The 12,439-nt window shown below is 44.1% G+C and overlaps 1 protein-coding gene across 2 annotated transcripts in view; it reads right to left on the reverse strand.

Annotated features, from left to right (window-relative positions):
* The window catches only part of Zzef1 (zinc finger ZZ-type and EF-hand domain containing 1), a 127,444-nt gene extending 115,132 nt beyond the window's left edge, over window positions 1-12,312 (reverse strand). For both annotated transcript variants that reach the window (XM_055597355.1, XM_055597354.1), the window contains exon 1: window positions 11,903-12,312. In XM_055597355.1, coding sequence (XP_055453330.1) covers window positions 11,903-12,256 — 354 coding nt within the window. In that variant the 5' untranslated portion in view covers window positions 12,257-12,312. The remainder of the gene's footprint in view (window positions 1-11,902) is intronic.
* Between the last annotated feature and the right edge of the window lie 127 nt (window positions 12,313-12,439).

Raw genomic sequence — 12,439 nt, forward strand, 5'->3', positions numbered from 1 at the left:
TGACCAACAGTGCAATGTAAGGACACTTCCTAACAGCAGCCAGCACCACAGCACACAAGTGTGATCACATCACTTGAGAGGCAGAGGCAGGAGGATTCTAAGTTTAAGGCCAGCCTGTGCTATAAAGTGAGAATCTGTCTCAAAAAAAAAGAGAAGAAATTCCCTAACAGTGAGGGAAAGAGAAGTTCTTATTTCTAGGAGAAAAAAACAGTCTCCAGGTGAAAGGTCAAGAATCAGAATGTGACCAATTCAGTGGACACAGTGGAGATAGAAGGCAGTGGGAACAGTACCATGGCATCTTTTAACCCAAAAGTCAACACTCAGTCACAATACAGTGAGAGTAGAAGAACGGCATTCTTATACATACACAGCTGGAAAAAAAAAAAAAAAAAAAAAAAAAAAGCTTCCCTTCAGACAGTGCCTAGAAGATTGGCACCAGAATGAAGAAATATCATTGCAAGAATGCAGGAGAGTCCAACCAGGACAGAAAGGAATCCTCAGGATGGTGAAGACTAAGGTACCAGCACAGCAGTTTAGAGGAAAACAAATCCATCTTACATCAGATGAGAAGGCTCAAGGAAACTGTTCCTTTAAGAAGACAAACTGAGTAGGGATTGGAGGCAGAAGAGAGGAATCTCTCTGCTTTCAATACCAATCAGTTACACGATAAGACTCTGTCTCAAAAATAATTAACTAGTTAATCAAATTTCTAATTAATTAATTAATAATTAATTAAAGAGATCAGAAAGCTGGTGCTGGAGAGATGGCTCAGTGGTTAAGGGCACTTGCTGCTCTTCCAGAGGATCTGAATTTGGTTTCCAGCATCCACCTGGGTGGCCCCCAATCACCAGTTCCAGGGGTTCAGCACCCTCTTCTAGCCTGTGGAGGGCTCCTTCATATACATAACACATATTGACACAAATGCACATAAATAACATTTTAAAAAATTAAGATGACAGAATAGATGTGGTGACACACGGCTTTCGTCCCAGCACTTGGGAAGCAGAGGTAGGTGAAGCTTTGACTTTGAGGCTAGCCTCGACTACAAGGTATACATCGTGAGACTCTGTCTTAAAAATAAAAGAAGCTGCTGACAGAATATCTGTGTGTCAGAATATGTTGACCATTTCTGTTGATGATGCTTAGAAAAGGCACAGAGACTCTGTAGCTCGACTAATGAGAAAAGATCTAAAATTGAAGGACAATAAAAGTGCCAGGGGCTGCTTGTGGGCACAGTAACACAGTGCTTTTGTAGAAGGCAAAGGTCTGATGTGGAAGGCCAGGATTTGTTCCCTCACACAGCAAAAGCCTTTTATTTTATTTTATTTTATTTTATTTTATTTTATTTATTTATTTATTTATTTATTTTTAGGGTGTCAATTCAATTGTTAACTCTAGAGAAAGTAAAAAGATTTCTAAGGGGAAGTCATAGTGGGACACTACAGAGAAAAAAAAACTTACTTCATCTTTGTTATGAAAACACCCAAAGGTGACTTAAACAAATTGATGCCTTACTAAGGAGACAGCAGGCATGCAGATGCAGTCAGGGAAAGGCTTATCTCATTGTGTTGGGAATAAAACAGATAAACTCAACACTCAAATACCTCCAAGAAGTGGGTCTGGGTCAGGGTCTGGAGATGGCTCAGAGGTTAAGAGCACCAGCTATTCTTCCAAAGATCCTGAGTTCAATTCCCAGCAACCACATGATGGCTCATAACCATCTATAATGCGATCTGGTGCCCTCTTCTGGTGCACAGGCACACATACAGGCAGAATACTGTATAAATAATAAATAAATCTTAAAAAGAAGAAGAGGAGGAGAAGAAGGGTCTGGAGAGATGCTTCATTGGTTAAGGGCACATGCTGGTTCATAACTATTTCTAACTGAAGTTCCAGGGGTTCCAATACCTCTTCTACCCTTCTTGGGCTTAAAGACACAAACATACACTCACATATAAATACATAAAAAATAAATAAACGTATTTTTTACATTCAAAGCAGTGATATTAGCGTGTTACGTGGTTAACAATGGCATGATGAACACCCAAGAACTAGCTAAACTGCTGAAAAGTGGCTGTTTGGGAAGTAAGGCCCTAGGGAAAGAGACAGGGCCACTGTTTTCAAGTATTAAGGGCACAAGGGCTGACCATCCAAAATCCACAGAAGCTCTCCTAGTGAAAGGACCTACAAAGCTTTTTAATGTGTGTGCCTTTGGAGCTGTAGTTCAGTCGGAGAGCACTTTCCTTGTATTAGGTCCCAAGTTCAATCCCTAGTCCTTGGGGGGAGGGGGGGACAAGGGGCGGGACTAGCAGTGGTAGATGACACACACATCCGAACCCTTCTCCAGCATCTCTGAGAGCGGTCAGCCATTTTCTGATACATGTATCAGAAAAGAGCAGCTACTGTTCTCTGAGTCCGTCTCTTTCCTACAGTGAATAGAAATTTCCTGGCCTGAGTCAGCCTTTGGGGAGGCCATTCAGAACACATCTGCTCCTTTTGTCCAAAGGGAGCCTGTAGATCAAAGAGTGCAGGGATCAGGTCTTCTAAGTTTAATGTTCCCCTCCATTCAGCCAGTTCTCTACTTGGAAAGGCCTTTATCTTCTTCCCATTCTGGTATTTTTGGTATCCCTGTAGTTTACCAATAAAAGTCATAGCATTTATCAAGTTTTATTGGCTGATCCACCGAAACAGGAACATTCAATTGTATTCTAAGAGACTAAAGATACATACAATTGATACATAAATTTCATGAAATAATGGGGGTGATGATGGAATTAAGAAAAGACACACAGCTTAGCCTTAGTGGCATCTTCCTTGAAACTGTGTGCCATGAGAGCGAAGTGGCGGAAGAATGCACAGGCTCAAATGCAAGAGAGGAATATGAGGCAGAGGTTCAAGTAGATTAACTTGTGCACCCATGAAGGCTGCAGAAGCAAAAGTAAGGGATGCTGAAGGCCCAGACACTGATACAAGTTGTTGGACTGTATGCTGCTGTTGGTAATAAGTCTCAGTGGACTTGGAACATCATGTCACTGAGACCACCTGAGACACTGACTGTCTTCCTTATAATAAAACAGAGGGTCCTGCTGGCCCTCTGCCCTGAACCTTTGGCATTCTGGACTAGTTCTGTTCTCAATCGTAGCCAAGTGTAATTTGTGTAAAATCAATCAGTTTTCTCAATGTTTCAGCTGAAGAATGGAAAGGAAGGAAGGAAGGAAGGAAGGAAGGAAGGAAGGAAGGAAGGAAGGAAGGAAGGAAGGAAGGAAGGGAGGGACACACAGACATGAAGAGACACATATACCTCCCCCCCCCCCCCACGCCCTACTCCCAAGGGATCTGGTAGGCTGGGCTCCCTGATGGAGAAACGGCAGCTCCGGAAAGCTCAGTGGAGTTAGTGTACACAGCTGAACAAGGGGGTGGGGTTGTTACATACAGATAAACAAGGAAGCAGGGTTTATGGTATAGGGCTGAATCAAGAAGAAGGTTTAAGGCATCTCAGTGGGAACAGTATTTGTAGGGGGCAGTCTTCAGGCCATATACAATGGCCTGAAGGGGAGGGGCTGGGGAGAGTCAGCTATGGTGCATATTTTCTGCATATACTATCAGCATCCACACATGAACCAGAGGAGCTTTATAAGAGTGGGAGAGACTTTGCCATCTTCCCATGGGTCTCAGGCTAAGATCCTTGACATCATTACCTATGTCAACAGCACACATTCACATTGTTGGATTGCTTCTCCAACAAACAGATGAGGCCAAAACTCTTCTCCACAAAGATGGCCACGTGGTCGGACATACTTTTTCTTCCTGACTCAAGCCTGTTTTGAGACCCGTTGTCTCATTATCTAGCCTGTGCTGCCCTGAAACCATAGAGACCAAGCTGGCCTTAGACTCATAGAGACCCACCTGCCTCTAACTCAGATGTGCATCACTGTCCTGGGAAACTCTTAAATTGTCTTTTTAAGATTTTTTTTTTTTAATTTTATGTGTATGGGGGTTTTACCATGTATGTAAGTGCATTGTGTGTGTGTGTGTGTGTGTGTGTGTGTGTGTGTGTGTGTTCCCTGAGGAGGACAGGAGAAGGTGCCAGGTTCCCTGGGAGGGGAGTTAGCCTACCATGTAGCCTACCATGTGTTCTGGAAACTGAATCTAGGTCTTCTCAAGAGCAGCAATCTCTCCAGCCCTGAATTGTCTTTTTTCTTTTTCCTGAGAACTGAACCCATAGTCTCATGTATATAAGGCAAATGTTCTACCAACTAAACTGTCTCCCTGGTCCCCTGAGGTCTCTTTAGGACACTGCTGCTATGCACTTGCATCCACAAGGTAACCACTCGCAGAATGAAAGGACCGGACACTATGCTGGCTTCATGTGGGAAACAAGAAGTAAAATCAGAAAATAATACATACAGTAGAATCAAAGCTGGGTGTGGTGGCACATGCCTATAATCCCTACACTCTAAAGGCTGAGTCAGCAGGATCATGAGTTCAAGGCCAGCTAGGCTACACAGTAAGACTGTCTCAAGCAAGCAAACAAAACAATAGCAACAACAAAAGTATAACAGAACCAGACTAACAAGGGAAACCTGATTTGAGAGTTTAACCTTACCCATTCCTATTTAACTCTCTAGCTGCTACAGTGATCAAGAGACATTGCAAGGCCAAAGGTATAGTTCAGTGGTACAGGGCTTGCCTAGCAAGCCCTTGGTTTAGCCTCCAGCACTGCAAAACAAAGCAAGCAACAGTACACACTGCACACAGGCAAACTGATGCTCAAATAATCAGAGACCAGAACTGTGGGCTTAGCCGAGCAGACAGCACCACACTGGATTAAATATAAAGGTTGCATCCTGCCTAGGAAGCACAAGGCACTGCCTCAGTGTGACCTCTTCTTTCTCTTCCATGATATCCACCAAAGACAATCTCCACAGGGCATTTAAAAGTCTGGATCCGGTCTCAGGTCAGCCCCTGGCTGACTGGGCAGGCTGCCTACCCACTGAAGGCCTCAGTTTGTTCACTTGTAAGATGGGCTCACATTCCTTGTCTAAACAAAGTATTTAAAGTGGTTATTGCACAGCCACTGGAGACAACACCCACATGAAAAATAACATGACCCATTACCTCTCTGAGTATTTAGTACTCCAGGTACTTTTTCCGGGCACTTTACAGGAAACAACTTAACGCCCACACCAATCACATAAGGCAGATGCCATTATTCTGCTTACTTAACCAATGAGGAAGCTGAGACAGAGTGGTCAAGTGAAGTGATAAAGATCACCTGGAAGGATCTCAGGCATGGTGGCACACATCTTTAATACCAACACTTGGGAAGCAGCGGCAGGCAGATCTCAGGGAGTTAGAGGCTGGTGTGGTCAGCCTGACTGCATTCCTGGACAGTGAGAGCTACACAGTGAGGCCCTGTCTCACAAATTTCATTAACTAAAGTAAAATAAAAATCACCTATCTTGACAACAGTGGCCCCTGGCTTTGCCCAGAAGCAGGCGGGCGGGCTCCAGACCCAACTTCTGCTCATCATAAAAGAAAAGCAGTAAAGTGTGCTGTCTCCTAAAGCACAGCCTTGTTAGAGCACTGACAGACAGCACTGAGAGTCAGCGGAGACACTCCTCAGTACCCAGTGTCAAAGCTCTCTCCACTCAGTGTATTTGTGCACGTGGTGCCATAACTGGACTAGTTCCTTCTTCCTCTGCCAGGCAAATGCCTTTCGCCTCTCACATATTGGGTTTGGTGAAACATTCTCAAATTTCATGCTACTCTTAAGTGCTGCTCTGCAAGATTGAAAGTGGACAGGGCTTGGAACAGAGCAAGGCGCTATCTGAATCCTGCCTCTAGAAGGCTTGGCTCTAACCAGACAATGGTGCCAAGATGGAAAGTCTGGACGAGCTAGGCTAGCACAGGACAAAGCAGCTGTCCAACCAGCTGGGAGCACAGCACCTTCCCAATGCTGCGACCCTTTAATACAGTTCCTCATGTTGTGGTGATTCCCAAACCATAACATTATTCTCGTTCCTGCTTCACAACTGTAATTTTACTGCTGTTATGAATCATAATGTAAATATATTTAAAGATGGAGGGCTGCCAGAGGGGTCGTGACCCACAGGTTAAGAACCACTGGCTTAGGCGGTGGGAAAGAAAGGTCAGGAAGGAAGATAGAAGACAGGCTGGTCTGTGGGCTCCAACCCATTTAGAAAAGCATACATCTAGTTCCTGGGCAGTGGGGAGCTGAGGGCATGGAACAGGGGGTTAAAATGTTTGTAGCTGGCTACAACTTAATGGTGCATATACACATCTGGTGTAAGGGTAGATAATTGCATATGTGTGATTCTATGCACATAGTTCTTAGTCTCAAAGCCACTCTAAGCCAGTCAACTGGCTTAATACCAAAGAGGGCATTAGAACTTTTCTCCATATTTCTCATAGACCCAACAATGACTGTTTTCAATTTTCACTAAAACTATATTCAACTGTACTCTCCAATGCCAAAAAATAGCTGGTTAATGAAAGGCCACAGGCCAAGTATGAAACACAAGGTTGGGGCCGGAGAGATGACTCAGTGGTTAAGAGCACTGTCTGTCCTTCCAAAGGAGCCGGGTTCAATTCCCGGAACCCACATAGCAGCTTACAATGGTTTATACCCCAATTCTAAGGGATCTGACACCTTCACATAAAATTAAATTAAATTAAATTAAATTAATTATTAAAAAAAAAAAAAGAAACACAAGGTTGCCATATGAAGACTGTCTTAATCGGCTTGCTCAAGTACACTGGGGCCACAGGTGAAAAAGTTACCAGACACTACCTGTGTGCCAGAACCATGAACAGAGGTAAATCAAAACAACCCATCCAAAGCTAGGCATGGTAGCTGGCACTCAAGAGACCGAAGCAGGAGGTTTGCTTCGAGTTTGACCTGGGCTTCAGACTGTCTCAAAAACAGAGAAACACAGACAAAATGGCCCTTCACTCAGAGTTTCACAACATGACAAATTAACAAAAATAAGAATCAGTCATCTTAAATTCTCACCTCAGAGTTATCTGCTCCATGTGCTGGGACAAGCCTTGAATCATAGCACTTGAGGACACAGAGGCAAGTGAATCTCTGTAAGTTTAAGGCCAGCCTAGTCTACATATTGAGTTCTAGGCCAGCCAGGGCTACATATGAGACCGTGTTTTTAAAAACAAACAAGCAAGCCACTGCTAAATGCCATAAGCATCCAGTACTGAGCACTCTGTCCTGCCCTAAAGCCTGTGTGACTTTCTACAAGTGTGCTTATGTTAAGAGCAGAAGTATCTAATCTCTGATGTCAAATAAGAATTTAATCCCAATCTCTATCTCTTCTCCCTCCCTCTCTCTTTTCTACATAAGCATCTATTAGGAACTACTTCTTTCAAACAAACTCAAGAGTCCTTTGCCTGGACCACACCCAGGAAGAGAAGGGCGTATGGTATCATAAAATGATAATCCAGAAGACTTTGGTCCATGGAGCAACTCTAAGGACTTCTTTATGACACCATCTAACAACACGAAGGTCATTGGAATAAAGGAAGACAGGTGAGTGGGCAGGGGCAGCGAGGCAGATTGGAGGCCAAGGAACAAATAGGCTGTACTTGGAGATTGCTACATTATAAGAATGAACTCTGCACGCAATGATAACCTATGCCGGTAAAAGAGAAATAGGGGGAAACCTTTAAACATATGAAACGCCACAATACACTTTCAAAACTTCGGTGTAAGACATAAAGTTAAATGCCTAAGTGTACACATGCATGCACACTCACTCGCACACTCACTCACACACTCACACGGACATAGTTGACAGGAGTGTTCTGAATGCTCAGAATCAAACACATAGCTAATACTACCTTTCTCTGACATAATTACACCTTATTTATAGACAGGATAAAAGGATAACTACCATGGGACTGTCACCATCCTGCTTTTAAGCTTTGGCTCTGTTTTCACTTTGAGTTAGAACTATTCTCTTTAATGAACCAGTGGGGAGGGGTCACCAGGTCTTGGGGATTCACCCAAATCACAACTCCTCCCTCTCAAATCGGAAAATAGTATAGGCTTCAAGAAAAAGACTTCACAGTTCTTTATCCTTCTGGAATCACAAGACAGAAAACTTAAGGACTTTATTACTTATCCTTGAGACTGAAGATTAATCACAGAGAACCAGATCCTTATGGGAAAAAGGGCAATGACTCTGGGGTTAGAAGAGCCACACTTGAGAGTTAGTGCTGAAACTGAAATTTAACACCCCTCTTTTTTGAGATAGGGTCTTGGGTTGGAGGGTGACTTGGCTGTGACATCTGTCACCCTATTGATGGCTAGGGTTGACTCAGCTGAACTCTGGCTAGCCTGATGTATGTCCCTTTTGGTCAAAGAGAACCACTTTCTCCACTACAGGAGGAATGTTCTTCAGTTAAGGGTATAGGGGTAGCTGAAAACTCATGCTAGAATGGCCCAAATGAGCTCTCAAGGTGGGGTTTCACTCTGTAACCCAGGCTGGCCTCAAACTTACATTAACCTACCTGTTTCCCTTTCCCAAGTGCTGGGATTACAGGTATGAACCACCATGCCCAGCTCACTGAATCTAGCTGAGTTCTCAGTTTGGTTCCCACTTTCCTACTCAGTTCAGTGGCTATTGTGATCCATCTGCCTCAGACAGTTGACTGATTGGTCATCAATACTACATATTTAAACATGATGTAAAGAGAGAAGTAAGATAATGGTAGGATGTGGAAGCTCTGTGCAAATATACTTGGAAGCCTGTGACACAGCTCTAGATTCTTACAGGGACCTTTAAACCAATAAAATAGCAATATCTAATATTTTATAAATCATCATCAGTCCTTGGTATTGGGCTGAGGATTTCTTAATATTAATTTCTGTCATATATGTAACATGATAACGACTTCCTTAGGAAGAAGGCATAATTAGCCCCATGTGTGGTGCACGACTTTGATGCTAGCACTTTGGAGGCAGAGGCAGGCAGATCTCTGTGAGTTCAAGGTCAGCCTGGTCTACGTATCAAGCTGCAGGTCATCCAGGGATACAGAGAGACCCTGTCTCAAAAAACTGAAACAAAAACAATAGCAAAATTCTAATTTCCAAACTCGTTGCTAGGTTGCTGAGGACTCAAATTCTTGGTCCCTCTCCTTCATCCTCATCTGTTCTCCTGCATTTATGACCTAGACAAAACCAGTCTCACATTTGCTCTCTTTCTCAGTAATTAAACCTCAAATTTAGCTAAATATAAGGCTACAGAATGAAGATCTTTCCTGGATATTCTTAGAGCTAAGTGTGGTCAATGGACTAAGTTTGAGCCTGTGGGAAGTAAGCTCTTCCCTGGAGAATGGCAAGGTCATGTCCTTCCCTTTTCTCTTTCCTACTTGTTGGAAAGTGGAAAGTGATGAATAGAATAAACTGGGTCACTAAATGAAAGGTGTCTGTGGGGTGTACAGCACAAGATGGATAGCCAAGTCCCTGGCAATTTTGCAATACCACATCAACCTTGATTGGCTACCTAGACCTTTACATAAGAAAGCAGTTTCCCAGCTGGTTGTAACAGTGCACACCCGTAGTCTCAGCATTTAAGAAATCAAAGCCACCTTGACGTACCCATTGAGTTCTAGACCAAACCAAAGCAAAACAAAACTTCTTTGCTTAACCCACCAATATAGAGAGCTGGAGGGAGGGCTCAGCAGTGAAGAGCACAGGCCCCTCTTCCAAAGGAACCAGGTTCAATTCCTAACACCCACAACAGAGCTCACACTGCTCTATTAACTCCAGGTCCAGGGGATCTGACACCGTCCCCTGCCTCCACCAGCACCAGGCATGCACTTGTGCACTCCCACATGCAGGCAACATCCACACACATAAAATAAAACACAAAAACAATAATTTAAGCGGGGCATGGTGGCCTATAACCCCAGCACTCAGGGAGGCAGAGACAGGTGGATCTTGTGAGTTCCAGGCCAGCCTGGTCTACAAAGCAAGTCCATGGCTACACAGAGAAACCCTGTCTCAACAAAACAAAACAAAATTAATTTAAACCACTGGTACAATAGGTTTTATCTCCTTGAGTTTTTAAAAGTTATTATTTATTTATTTGTGTGCATATGTGTACTTGTGTGGAAGTGCCCTGTGAGGCTAGAAGTGGGTGCTGAATACCCTGGAACTGAAGTTACAGGCATCAAGTTGTAGGAACTGAATACCAGTCCTCTGAAAGAGTAGCAGTTTTTTCTAACCCAACAGACCACAGTACTTCTAGATTCTCCATTTAGCAGACACCTAAAGCTGTAATTACCTCTCTTCCTGAAAGCACTGCTCCCTCCTCCTGTTTCTTGTCTTCTTGCACTTTCAAATCTCCACTGAAATGTTTTTTTGTTTTGTTCTGTTTTTTGTTTTTGTTAGAAACCGCTTACTTGAGATCTTAGATGAGGTTAAATACACTTCCTATTTATTCTGTATGCTTTCTCTTGGCTAACAGTCACCACACCTTAATTTTAAATTAGTATCTAGATGTTCTATTATACTGCATCCTCTGTGAAAGCACCTATCTACTTTTTGAACTGTCATCTAGAGGGCTGGTGTTGTTAGGCCCTGAAAAATTTAATGCCACAACCCGAGAGATATTTTTTCTAGAAATCTCAAGTGCTAGAATCATATATGTGTATTTACCATGAACAGCTTGGAACTTTTAATGGAGACCTTTCTCTACCTGTATGTGGTATATAATATGAATGCATATATATTTTACACTTTTGAGTAGCTCAGGCTGTACTCAATTGACTATATAGCTAAAGATGACCTTGAATTGATCCTGTCACTACTTTTCATTCTGATATTACAGGTTTTTACCACCAAATTTTGAGTTAGAATTATTAAAGGTAGTTTTTAAAGGGAAATTTATGAAATACATTATGTACACATTTTCATCATTTGCAGGCAACATCTTCTAAATATTTCAAAAGCTTCTGATTTTGAGCAGAAATTTTAAATGATGTTACAAGTGATTGTTGGTCCCTTGCTTTATGCACTAACCATTCAATAACTGCCAATTTTACATGGCTTACTAGCCAAATACCTTTTGTCCTAACTTTGCAACATTAATAAAATTTCAGGGAGCAGGGTAATGAAGACCTAAGGTGGGGTGGGGGGGAGAAGTTTATGTGATAATCTATTTTGTCAATGAAATGATTTATTTACAGGGTAATTCTGGGTCAGTCTTTTCCAAAACCTAAACCAAAGTGTTCAGTACAGATAAAAGAGGCAATTGCATAAGTACAAGAAATCTAATGTTTCCATCAACTTTAGACCTGATAAGGGTTTAAATGAGTCTGGAACAAGTTCTTCAATGATCTAAAATCAAGTGTGTACTTTGGGAAAAAAAACCTACTATTTTATAGACAAGAATGGCTTGTAGAGGGAGTCGTTTCAGTGGAATGTACCCTCTTTCACACTGGACTCAAATAGTTCTCTGCAAGATTCCCCACAGGCCAGTAAATCAGAATCGTTTTCATGGTCACTCCCTTGATCTTTGCACATCCTTTCTCATAATTGTCTTACACCCTGATAAGTTCCAGCAAGCAACTCAGCCTGTATGTCAACTGCACAAATGTCTGCCTACCACATGCAGAGACATTTCGGCTTGTTCCTCTCTTTGGAGCGGAGCTAACATAGTCTGGACTTTCCACACCTCTGAGAGACACAGAAAATGTCCGGAGTGATGCACTCCAAATGGTTTCAGGCAACCCCTTATTTCCATTCTAAGAACCTGAGGACCCTATGACTTCCTGGCTCCCGCAGAGCAACCGCCCACCTCTTCAGGCCCTTATCCGCGACCACCTTGCCCCCGCCCCGCAGTCGTCTGCCCTCCCTGACCTCCTCGAATTGCTCGCTCGAACAGCCGGCACCGCGAGCCTCCAACAACTCCCGGAACTGCTCCAGAGTGACGGACTCTTCACCGCGGCCCAGGCGCTCTTCCAGCCAGCGCAACAGCGCGCCGTGGTGCCTGGACACCAGGGATTCGCAGGGAGGGACCGGCCGCAACGCAGCCGCTGCCTCCCGCAGCCGGGCGGGTTCCAGCAGTGCAGCGGCAGACGGGAGCGCGGCGGCCGCAGGGCTGGGGCCAGGGGTCGTGCCAGACTCGGCAGCCCAGTCCTGATGTGGGCTCCAGCCCTCACCCCCGGCGGCTGCCGCTTCGTCTTCGCTGCTGTTACTCGGAGCGTTCCCCATGGGGCCTCCGTCTCGGGTGCTCGTAGGTGCCGCCGCCGCCGCCTCCCAACCACGACCTGTCAACCTACGACAGCTCCTGGCGGGCGGGGACGGGGTGGGGACCACAGCGGCGGCAGCGACTTCCGGTTTCCTGGCCGTCGAGCGAGGCCTGATGTCGCAAGGGAGCCGTCAGCGGAGCCTATT

Source organism: Psammomys obesus, unplaced genomic scaffold (genome assembly GCF_907164565.1).
Source record: "Psammomys obesus unplaced genomic scaffold, mPsaObe1.curated_primary_1811, whole genome shotgun sequence".
NCBI lineage: Eukaryota > Metazoa > Chordata > Mammalia > Rodentia > Muridae > Psammomys > Psammomys obesus.